At 44.0% G+C, this 11747-nt stretch overlaps 1 protein-coding gene across 1 annotated transcript; it reads left to right on the plus strand.

Moving 5' to 3' along the window:
• Positions 1-1515: 1515 nt before the first annotated feature.
• On the plus strand, positions 1516-6626 carry ddx20 (DEAD (Asp-Glu-Ala-Asp) box polypeptide 20). Its single transcript, XM_015968026.3, has 11 exons — positions 1516-1777; positions 2414-2508; positions 2689-2857; positions 2937-3051; positions 3171-3313; positions 3414-3552; positions 3696-3754; positions 4609-4691; positions 4802-4907; positions 5205-5306; positions 5390-6626. The coding sequence occupies exons 1-11, from the start codon at positions 1582-1584 to the stop codon at positions 6451-6453; spliced, it is 2271 nt and encodes a 756-aa protein (XP_015823512.3). The 5' UTR covers positions 1516-1581; the 3' UTR covers positions 6454-6626.
• Positions 6627-11747: the final 5121 nt, after the last annotated feature.

Raw genomic sequence — 11747 nt, forward strand, 5'->3', positions numbered from 1 at the left:
AATCTAGAGTGAGACACATCCGTGATTCTTTGAGTTTCTGCAACACTTCAGGAGAAGTCTCTCTCATGTCTCATTTTCTGTCCCAGACATGCAGCTACCTGACTCTGCTCCACACACACTAACCACGGACTCAAACGCACGTAAACAAAAGCTCTGATATTAAAATCTATCCAGCTGACGTGAAGCAGGCAGAAAAAAAACTTAGTTAGATGAACGCAGACTCCTGTCCGCAGGGAAAACACCGGTCTGTCGTCTCCATGGCTACAAAGTAGAGCGACAGCAAGGACAACCAATCACACGTTAGTATGATGCGGCAGAGCCAATCAGTGAGCTTGTAGGCGGGTCTAAGGGAAAATAGCCTTCAGCTTGAGGTGGCTGCCTCCGCATGGTCCTAGTGCCCGATTTGTATCACAGTATAACAATTTTGTACGGTAAAATCTGACGAACGACCGGAAAAATGGCACTTTGGGCACTTCGGACAAAAGGGGCAGGGTCTCAAGCACCCTCCGCACCCCCCTCTGCACGTGCCTGGTATGTAGACTTTATAAATTTGGCAAAGGAACTTTTTGAGTTACAATTTTAGCTAACTGCCTCTCCTGCCACGCACGGTCCACGGACGGACCCTCGCTAGCTGTTTACATTGATCATACGATCAAGTCCAGTAACATTAAAAATAATGAAAAGCATCACTGCACATGACAGAGGAATATTGAATGTGAAAGTGGCACTGTTCTTAATTAATGCATCAGAGGGTTAAGTTGCTTTGTGTGTGTGTGTGTGTGTGTGTGTGTGTGTGTGTGTGTGTGTGTGTGTGTGTGTGTGTGTGTGTGTGTGTGTGTGTGTGTGTGTGTGTGTGTGTGTGTGTGTGTGTGTGTGTGTTTGTTTATTTTCTCACAGCAGAAGAACCCAACACCAGCGCACTCCAGTGCTCCAGTCCAACAGCCTGAAGAGACATCATCAGCTTCAACAGATGTCTGTGAACATGTATGAGCTGCTGGCCCCATGGATCCTGCTGACTGGTCACAGCAGTTGAACAAAATGGAAAGTAGAACTTTCTTTATGATGACACTGATGTTTGAGTTTTCCTTTTGATTGCACAGTTTAATGCTGCTTTTGATTTTGCACCCCCCCCCCCCCCCATGACATTTGCACAACATTTTGAGTTGTTATTGTAATATTCTCAGGTTACTTATCTTTCAAGCTTACATTTAGTCTTCAGGCTGTTGACTTTAAAGAGCTGCTGTGTGAATATTTAAAATAAAAAATTAGTAACTAAGGAATAACTGTGGAGTTGCTTTTTCCAATGTGTGGTGGGTGGGTGGACTTGGGTTTGGGTGAGAGGCGTGTGGGCACGGGGGGGGGGGGGAGGTCTAATGGGCAGTCTCGCCTTGGGCACCAAATTACCTAGAGCCGGCCCTGCGCTCATCCTGCGTTGACTGCGTATATAAATGTCGATGGTTGACTGTCACGCTTTCAAGTCAAGTGCACCTCTCCTCCCTGTCGCTAGAGAGCAGTGTAACAAATCACTGCTCTAAAGCGCTGTTAACGTCGCTCTCCTTTGGCCGCTGCTGAACAACAATCATGGCTGCCTCCTTGAAGAAAGCCGCTCACGACATTAGTACCCGAAAGAGAACCGAAGACGTGCTTCTGGCGGAGGGGATCGACTTCACCTCTCTGCTCCTGTCTCCGGCTGTTCTGGAGGGGCTGTCCGCTGCTGGCTTCCAGAAACCGTCTCCGATCCAGCTCAAAGCGATCCCCCTCGGCCGCTGCGGACTTGGTGGGTCCAGAGATCAGATGCAAAGGCTAGACCACACGTGTGTGTGTCGCTGTAGCTTGTCACGATCAGGTTGTTTGAATTAATTTTCGTTCTGTCAAACAGAAGGTGACCTAAGAGTCACACCTGAAAACTGCAGAAACGCGTGAAATTACTTGTTTATTTAAATCAAAACATAATGTCGCAATGGTAGCCTGAAACACTCTGAACCAACTTTAGTGTGGGAATTAACTTAATGTCTGAACTGTACTGTTGAGGCTTTAGTTCCAACTCCCATCTGCTCAGTGTGTACAGAGAACAGTTGGTGTTACTTTGTATTTCGATCAGTGGATTATAGTTTTAGCAGCTTTGCATAAATATTTTCACTCCTCATTTAAATTTTACACCCAAGGGAATAATTCTTAAATGTAATAAAAACGTTATGAGTGAATAATTTCAACAGACGCACATTAATATGAGCCTACGTTTTGGTATTAGTTGCCAAACTTAAAAAAATCCCAATTTTAGGTCACATGATATGAAGCAGCATATTAACTGCCCATTTTGATTGATTGATTGATTGATTTCACCCAATTAATTCAAATCTAAGCTACGATTGTGTGTGTCTGGAGTCTGACTTTTTTAAATTTGCTGTTTCAGATCTGATTGTGCAAGCTAAGTCTGGCACAGGAAAGACATGCGTGTTCTGCACCATTGCCTTGGATTCCCTTGTCCTTGAAAATCCAGCTACTCAGGTGAGTGTTGCATGAGATCAAGAGGGAATTTCAGTTATGCTTCAATTGTAAATTACTTTTTTGCTAAACTTCAATTTGCCACCAGCAGATGATCAGAAACACTCTGGTTTGGAATATCTTAATCTCATGATTAAGATATTTTGAAGTTTTAACACAGACCAGTCTTTCTGCCTCCTGCAGGTTCTTGTTTTGGCCCCTACGCGTGAGATAGCTGTACAGATTCACTCGGTGGTGATGGCCATTGGCTGTGCCATGGAGGGCCTGGAGTGTCATGTTTTTATCGGGGGCCGACCTGTGAGTCAAGACAAAGCCCATCTGAAGAAGTGTCACATTGCTGTGGGCTCTCCCGGTAAGAGGCTGGAGGGATGGAGCTGTATCACCGTGCTGCTCGTTTGTTTGGTCACAACATTTTTGCTTTGCACGCTCAGGTCGCATCAAGCAGCTCATTGAACTGGGTATGCTGTCTACAGCCAGCATCAGGCTGTTTGTTCTGGACGAGGCTGACAAGCTGCTGGAGGAGGGAAGCTTCCAGGAACAGATTAAGTAATTTGGACTTAGTTTCTTTTTTTATACTGATGTTTAGCACCAGGCTGCAAACAGCTGAGATCCAAACACGGAAGTGATTGTATTTGAGTTTCACCCATCTTTCTGCTGTCTCTCAGCTGGATCTTCTCCTCGCTGCCTGTAAACAAACAGATGCTTGCACTTTCTGCCACCTACCCAGAATCCCTTGCTCAGTACCTCACCCGCTACATGAATGAGCCCACCTTTGTCAGACTGAATCCAAGTGACATGGGCCTGAAAGGTAATGATCTGAAAGCTAAAGGGAAAGCAGTTTCATAGAAGAAATCCACCCATTATGGGTTATTTTACACTGTATAATTTTAATATATTCCTGGTGTCAGGTCTAAAGCAGTATTACAAGCTGGTGCCCTCCCATCCTCTACCTCACAAGATTTTTGAGGAGAAGGTGCTGCATTTATTGGAGCTGTTCAGTAAAATCCCCTTCAACCAAGCCTTAGTGTTTTCAAACCTGCACACAAGGTAACTACAGCTTTAACGGTCTTCTTCCTCGTTACAGCTGCTGTTGATTATTACTAAAACAGACTAACAAAAAAAAACACACATTCAGATTTGTAAGTTAAGATTCATCTCTGAGATGCTTCTGTGCTGGATTTCACCTACAGAGCTCAACACCTGGCTGACATCCTATCCTCCAAAGGTCTACCTGCGGCTTGTATATCAGGTGAGGAGGGTAAACTGTGGTTTCTAAGGAAGGTCGATTAATAGAACAGTTTAATTTGACAAATGGCACTAAAATGAAGAGTAAAGTGTGATTATTTAAGTCATTACAATAATAAAAACATAGTCAAATAGACAACAGAGAAATACTTTAATATGTTGTTTGAGAATTAGTAGTTTTCATTCATTCATTCATTTAGATGTGCTTGTTGCCAGTGATGAAAGGGAGTCTGATGTGCTTGGTATTGTGCTAAAGTTTGCACTCCCCAGGGCTTTTTGACCCTAATGGTAAAGTCTTACGCCAACACAAAAATACCGATTGTTTGCAACGATTTAGGTATCTACTGTCCCTATCGCTAGAAAAATACACACCGTCACTTTAAAGGGAGTCTATGCAACTCTTTCATATTTTAAAATAATTTTCTTGAGCCAGTATGTGCTAAAATGACCCGTTACAGGTTTAATGAAATGTCACTTGGACCATCACCGCCCCTGTGGACACAACACCGCACTTGCAAGTTCAGTTGCTGGTCTGGGCCCTGTTAGATCCCACTTAAGTCTTAGTAATGCAGAACTGACATGCCTGGTGCTGCAGTCTGCTTCCAGCATGTTTCTTGCATGTTTTAGATCGTGACCAGAGCTGATTTGTTTGATTTAGTGATGAATAACTCCTGTAGACACCAATGAAGGCTGAGGAGACATTTCAGCATTTTTAATACAAAAGTAAGTAACTAAAGTGTTGAAATTTTTAAGTATTACAGGGAATTTTGTTTAAATAATGACTAGGTTTTATACAGGACATGAGACCCAGCTGTATCCACATGTTTAGAGTCCTGCAGCTGATGGTGATCTGTGCAGGTGGTCTTAGTCAGGACCAGAGACTGGAGGCGATGTCTAAGCTGAAGCAGTACCAGTGCAGGGTGCTGATCTCCACGGACCTGGTGAGATAAACACTGTGTTGCATTCCAGCCATCTTCTGTGTTTTTTCCACTAATCTTGATCTGTTTCTGTGAATAAATATCATAACTTTGTGTTTTTCCATCTGAGACAGACCTCCAGGGGTATAGATGCAGAGAAAGTCAATCTGGTGGTAAACCTGGACGTCCCTCAGGACTGGGAGACCTACATGCACAGGATTGGACGGGCTGGACGTTTTGGTAGGTCTCAACTAGTCAGAAGGCTACTTAAAGCCTGTCTTTTTATTACAGCCAGTTTTTTGCAAGAAGTGTGAGAGTCTGATGACATTAAAGCAGGAGAAGCTGCATCATTTTTGCAGACTCCATCCTCTGGGTCACAGTTTCTGGGGAGACATGTTTTCTGTTGCAGATTACGGAATAAGAACAAGTTGGAAACATAATTTAGCATTCTAAAATTATTTTTAGAGCATTATTTTGAATTGAATTGAATTATTTGTTTTCAAGTGGATCCTTTTTGTGATTAAATTGTATCTTTAGGCACTCAGGGTCTGGCTGTGACCTACTGTTGCCATGGCGAGGAGGAGAACAAGATGATGGCCATTGCTCAGAAGTGTGGCCTCACCATGTCGGCGCTTCCTTGTGAGTCCTGCTGACACACAGCTTGATTAACATTTCTTCATGATGATCAAATAGTTTGAATCGTGTTTTTTCTGTCACCATAGCCACCTTAGATTCCAGGCTGATGGGTGAGTCATGTGACTGGGATGTGTGCACAGAGGCTTCCACACCAGAGTCTGTGTCACAGCTGTTGTCTAGAACTGAAAAAAAGAAGTGTTCAAGGCCTTCGTCTCATCCCATCAAGGATCAATCTGTAGAGCACAGGAGTCAAAGAAAGGAAGATAAAACACACGCAGCACCCAAAACGGCTCCATGTGGTGGGAAAGATGTAAAACAGACGTCTTCTGCAAGAGAACGTCTGCCACAGAGTCCTCCTCGTGTGACCCCGACTCGAAAAGAGCTCCAAGACGCCTTGCCCAAGATCCCTCCTCTCAGCTCCTTTAAGAGTCACAGACAGAGGTTTGTGACCTTTGAGGAGGCTGAGCGGGACTTCCAGACCTTCATCACCTCGGGTTTGGGGAGAAATGTGGAAATCATTAGAGAGTTCAGAGGGAAAGGATGTGGGGATGAGAATGTACATAAAGAGTACATCACACTCCACGATGACACAAATCAGAGTTTAATACAAAATGTTCAACAGCCGCAGTCGGACCTTTCATCTCAGAGCTCAGAGTCGGATTCCTCCAGCTCTCTTTCCGACATGGAAGATGATCTGAAGCCAGAAGGCTTGAATCAGCAGATGGGTGCGGAGCAAAAAGCAGTTGTTAAACTTGAATCTATGCAACCCCCTCCTGTACCTAGGATATATAACCAGGTAGCTCAACCTGAGAGCAACACATCCATACAAAGCACTGAAACGGGCAGTCGCCAGCATCAACCCAAAAAGATGATAAAGGAGATCCAAAAGGATCCAGAGAAGTTGAAAGAACCACCAAAGAGAGAGAGGGACATAGATGGCTGCATTGAGATGGATGATGATGATGAGGAGGAGGAGGAGTGGAGCTCTGAGATATACTGGAGGGCCTGCTACAGAGCCTGGAGTGACTACTACTCCTCTATGTCCCGTTTTCCAGAGCGCGAGTTCCAAAGCCACTACCACGTAGCTCACAGCTGGATGGCAGCTTATCGCATGAATGCGGTCTACATGCAGGAACTCATGAAACCCTGAGCTGTCTGTCATCAGCATTTCCTGTCAGACGTTCAGTAAACCAGAGCTGTTTCCTTCAAACAAGCAGGACTGAATGGTTTACGCTTAAGTTCAGAGAATTCTCTATGAACTTTTACCACACATGGTGTCTCAGTTACGTTTCTAATACAATACAACACATTCTGTTTGTCAAATGTGTCTTCTGTTTTTTTTCCAGGTTTGTTCAAATTACGTTCATGAAGGAATTTGTCATGATTGTTCATGATGATGGTGGTAAAAGTTACAGGACACACACCTGTATCCATCAAGCAAACCTCAGGTGTACACAAGAAGATTAAGATTGTGTCTTCTGCACATGTTCTAATAATGTGTCCTAGGATAATCTGCTCCGCTACATTTTCACTAAATCAGTACCAGGCAGCACAAATGACCAACACTCTTGAATAAATCAGAATAAACAAGGCTGTCTAAGGAGCTTTGAAAGTAAGTAAGTAAGTAAAAGTTTATTTATATAGCGCCTTTCACAGATATAAATCACAAAGCGCTGTACAACATGATAAAGGTCAGGGCAAATACCTCTAACCAATAAAAACATCAGAAAAACAATAGCAGTGTTAAACGTAGAAAATAAAATCAAGAGTATAAACAAAGTGAAGGTGTGAACCCGAACAAAGCCATCTTTTTGAAACATTTAGGGAGGGAACGCCTGGATGAAAAGGTGAGTTTTTAGATGATTTTTAAAGACCTCTACAGTGTTAGAGAGATGGAGATTAGAAGGTAGACTGTTCCAAAGTCTGGGTGCAATAGTCTGAAAGGCCCTGTCCCCTTTGGTTTTCAGTCTGGTTCGAGGAACAGCCAGGAGGTTTTCAGATGTGGATCTAAGGTTCCGAGAGGTGGTGTGTGGGGGATAAAAGCTCAGATAGGTAGCTTGGAGCCTGGTTGTTAAGAGCTCTATAGGTCAGGACTAAAACTTTAAACTGAATTCTATATTCTACCGGGAGCCAGTGGAGGGACTGTAAAACTGGAGTGATGTGAGGTCGTCTGCTGGATTTGGTTAGGAGTCTGGCTGCTGCACTTTGGATGGCTTGAAGGCGTGAGAGGGAGGTTTTGCTGAGACCAGTAAAAAGAGTGTTACAGTAGTCTAAGCGTGATGACACAAAGGCATGGATGATTTTTTTCCAGATCTGCAGTCAGGGGCGTAGCACCAAATTCTGGGCCCTAGGTACAAGTCTTCTAGGTGGGCCCCCATGCTCAATTACTTAATATCTCTCTTACACATTTTTTTGTCATGCTATAAGACAAGATAATAAATATGATCTTAGTTTAACCTCTATACTGAGCAAATACAAATGCCAGCATAATAAAAGTGAAATGCCCAGACTTCACATATAATTATTTTTATTTGCCAACAAAAATCCTGGAATTTATTTTCCAGTAAATGCCCACTGACGGGTCTTCATGTTAGCAAATCACTTATGAGATCTTTAAAGTCCAATTCTTTGGCTAATTGGCTTTCAATAGAAAGAAGAGCTAGGCTGTTCAGTCTATCCTGGGACATTGTTGATCTCAAATAATTTTTCACCAGTTTCAGTTTGCAAAAAGCCCGTTCACCCCCAGCAACAGTCACAGGTAGTGTGCAAAATATCCTCAGTCCAATACAAACTTCTCCAAAAATGCTCTGTAATTGCATCCTGTAGATGGCATTAAGCAGCTCAAGAGGAGACTGAATGTGTGGAAATGTGGCACCATATATTGTTCTCAGGTGTAGCATCTCATTCTCAAATTCAGCTGTGAGATCCTTGTAATATTTTCTCATCAGTGCCTGGCATGATATCTTCATCTGCTCTTCAGTCATGTCTGTCATGGTTCATGATGTTAAGCTCAGTCATGTCTGTCATGGTTCATGATGTTAAGCTTTGCTAATACTGATATATATTGATATATTAAATACATATGACATGAAATAAACCAGGTTCTCTCTGTGAATGTAATGCACTCTAAATTTTATAATCCCTGCATTATCAGCCAAATTATAAGATTGTCCGTTTTCAAGATCAAATATAAAGAAATTTAAAATAGGCTTAAAATATCTAACCAAGTCAATAACAATCATCTAACACCAGTGTCATCATGCTATACGAAAAACAGTGGCAGCTTCTCATTCCTGAGATTACCACGAATCCATCGATACCAAGTTTGTCCTGGTCCATGACTGGGAAGGAGCTGAAATATCCACACAGAGTGAACCCGTTTTTACTGCGATGTCCGCTAATTAATTGGCGGCGGCCGCCCGCGATAATAATTCTGATTTATATATATATATATATATAAATTAATTAGTGTTATCACTGATAACACTAGTTAATTTATATTTGATCTTGATGGTGAAACTAAAGGCGTTTAACACTGAACACCTAACATGAATGCAGCTTCTGAGAGCTAGCTAATATCAGCTAAAACTGTGTTCTGCTGCTGCTCACCTTCTTTCTTGAAAAACCTAGTCAATACTTGCTTCTGTTCAATTAACTTTCTCTCCTTCTTTTCTTTTCTTTTCTTTTCTTTTCTGGAAGCCAGATTTCCCTTTCTTGGGAAAAGACATGACTGACTCTCCTGCCTCCAGCTCTGGCTGTCGGCATCTGCGACGTCTCATAGCTGTACATGCACGGCCGCTGGTGTGGACTAAACCACTTTGCACATTTTTAAGGGGTGATAGATGCCTCAGAGATTATTCAGTTATTATTTTTAAGGCGAAATTATGTTTCTTAACCTCTTTATCCAGGTAAAGGGAAGTTTATTAAGACATTAAGTAAGTTGGGGGGAAAAAACAACAACAATAAAACATTTTTATTCAAAGCTGTCTCAGGGCCCCTCCCTGCAGTGGGCCCTGGGTAAACGGTACCCCCCCCCCCCCCCCCCCCCCCCAGTCCGACGCCCCTGTTTGCAGTAGAAACCAGTTTACGGACTTTTGAAATGTTTCTCAGTTGAAAGAAACAAGAGCGGGAGATGGTTTTGACGTGTGATTCTAAACTTAAAGCTGGATCAAAAATAACTCCCAGGTTTCTAATGTTGGCCTTGGCTGATGGGCAAAAAGAGGCAATTTCTTGCTCAATTTTTGGCTGAAGTTCCGGGGGTGCAGCGATCAGGGTCTCTGTCTTCTTAGCATTTAGGAGAAGAAAGTTGCTGGACAGCCAGTTACTGATCTGGGTCAGGCAGAGTACAAGGGTGGCCAGCCTGTCCAACTGGTGTGGCATAAAGGACATATAGAGCTGAATATCATCAGCGTAGATGTGGTAGGAGATGTCTGGGAAAGACTGAATGATGCCAGCTAGGGGAAGAATATAGAAAGCAAATAGTAGAGGCCCTAGAACTGAACCTTGTGGGACCCCGCATGTTAGAGAGGCAGTGTCTGAGGAGAAGGTTTCTGACTTCACTGTGACTGTTCTGTTAGTGAGATAGGAAGAGAGCCAGTCTAGAGCAGAACCTGAAATCCCAGCCAGGGCCTTTAACCTGTTTAGTAGAACGTTGTGGTCTACAGTGTCAAAAGCTGCACTGAGGTCTAGCAGGACCATGACAGAGCATTTCCCTGCATCAGCAGCCATGAGGAGGTCATTATGCACCCTTACTAGAGCAGTCTCAGTTGAATGCTGCTTCAGAAAGCCAGATTGGAAGGGGTCAGAGATCTTTGACTTAGAAAACCAGGATCTGAGTTAGGTTTCAACAACCTTCTCAAGTACTTTACTGATGAAAGGTAGTTTAGAAATGGGCCTAAAGTTACTGGTGGAGCTGGCATCAAGGTTGGGTTTCTTTAAGAGAGGAGTCACTTCTGCATTTTTAAAGTAAGATGGAACACAGCCTTGGCTCAGTGAGCTGTTGATTATAGTCAACAGAGATGGACTGATGGAGGCAAGGGACCCGACTAAAACAGAGGGAGTTAAGATATCTGATGAGCATGATGAGAGTTTCATCTGACTGATTATTGAGGTTAAGTCATTTAGTGTAATTGGGGAGAAGGAGGTGAAAGACTCGGAGCACTGGGGGCCTCCCCTCCTGAGGGGGTGAGGGCTGGTGGAATGCTGGATCTCATATTCAGCACCTTTTTTTCAAAAAGTGGAGAAATCCAGGGTGTGGCCTGCTCTGTGAGTGGGACTAGACACGTGTTGAGAGAAGTTAAAAGAATTCATCATGTTTAGGAACTCCCTAGTGGAGCAGTTAGATAGATCCTCAGCGTGGATGTTGAAATCTCCAACAATGATTATCCTGTCTAGTTTAATAGTTGAAGATAGGAGATCCTGAAAGTCAGACAGGAAGGATGAAGTAGATCCAGGTGGGCGATAGACCAGAATTCCATAAACTGGTTGAACCCGACCAATTTTAATCATGATCATCTCAAATGAGCTGTAGGAGTTTGAGGATATAATTTGGCACGAAAAGTGTTTCTTAAAGATAACAGCTGTTCCTCCACCACGGCCTGTGGTTCGTGGAGCAGAGAAGAAAGAGCAGTCTTGAGGACAGAACTCACGGAGATGAGTGACGTCACCCTGGCGCTGCCACAACTCGGAAATCCACAAAAAGTAAAATTTTTTGGTCCGGAACAGATCGTTGAGGGTGTGAGACTTGTTGGCGTTGGAGCACGCGTTAATCAACATCATTTTCGCGGAGGAATCTGGCGATGTGTGTGCCGTGGGCTCGATAATGGCGGGCGGCTGGCGGGCTGGCGACTCCATGCTACGCCCGCGGTGGTTCTTTGTCTCCCACGCCTTCAGGTAGCGTCCCACATCAGGGGCTCCATTTAGCAGCGAGATCAGCCCACCTCCGTTAAGTTTCTGTTGGATCCGCCACAACACAGCCGCAGAGCAGCGATCGGGAAGAGCTTCGCCTCTCAGGATATTTTGAAGCTGAACGAAGAAGCCGGCTCTCTTCCCCCGTTTCCTCTTCCATGGCCTCGTGGGCAGCGGCAGGCCGACAGGTAACAGAGGGCCAAGATCTGGGTTAACGCCAGGTTCCAGAGGCGGTGGGAAAGCGGGTCCGGTATCGGAGTTCTGGAGGTTGATCATCGCGGACCTGATCGACAACAGTAAGTCTCGATCATATGTTAGCAGGAACTCCGCACCAGATAGACAAAAAAACAATATAAAACAACAAGTAACCAAAACAGACCAGGAGCCTAGCAGACGCACAGCCACTCATGGGTGCCATCTTGCTGAAGAGCCGAAAGAAAAGCGTCTGGACTTCTTTGAGTTGCTTGAAGACGTTTCACCTCTCATCCGAGAGGCTTCTTCAGTTCTAAGGTCAAATGGTGGAGAGTCCCAGATTTA

This window comes from Nothobranchius furzeri, chromosome 15 (assembly GCF_043380555.1).
Source record: "Nothobranchius furzeri strain GRZ-AD chromosome 15, NfurGRZ-RIMD1, whole genome shotgun sequence".
Taxonomy (NCBI): Eukaryota; Metazoa; Chordata; class Actinopteri; order Cyprinodontiformes; family Nothobranchiidae; genus Nothobranchius; species Nothobranchius furzeri.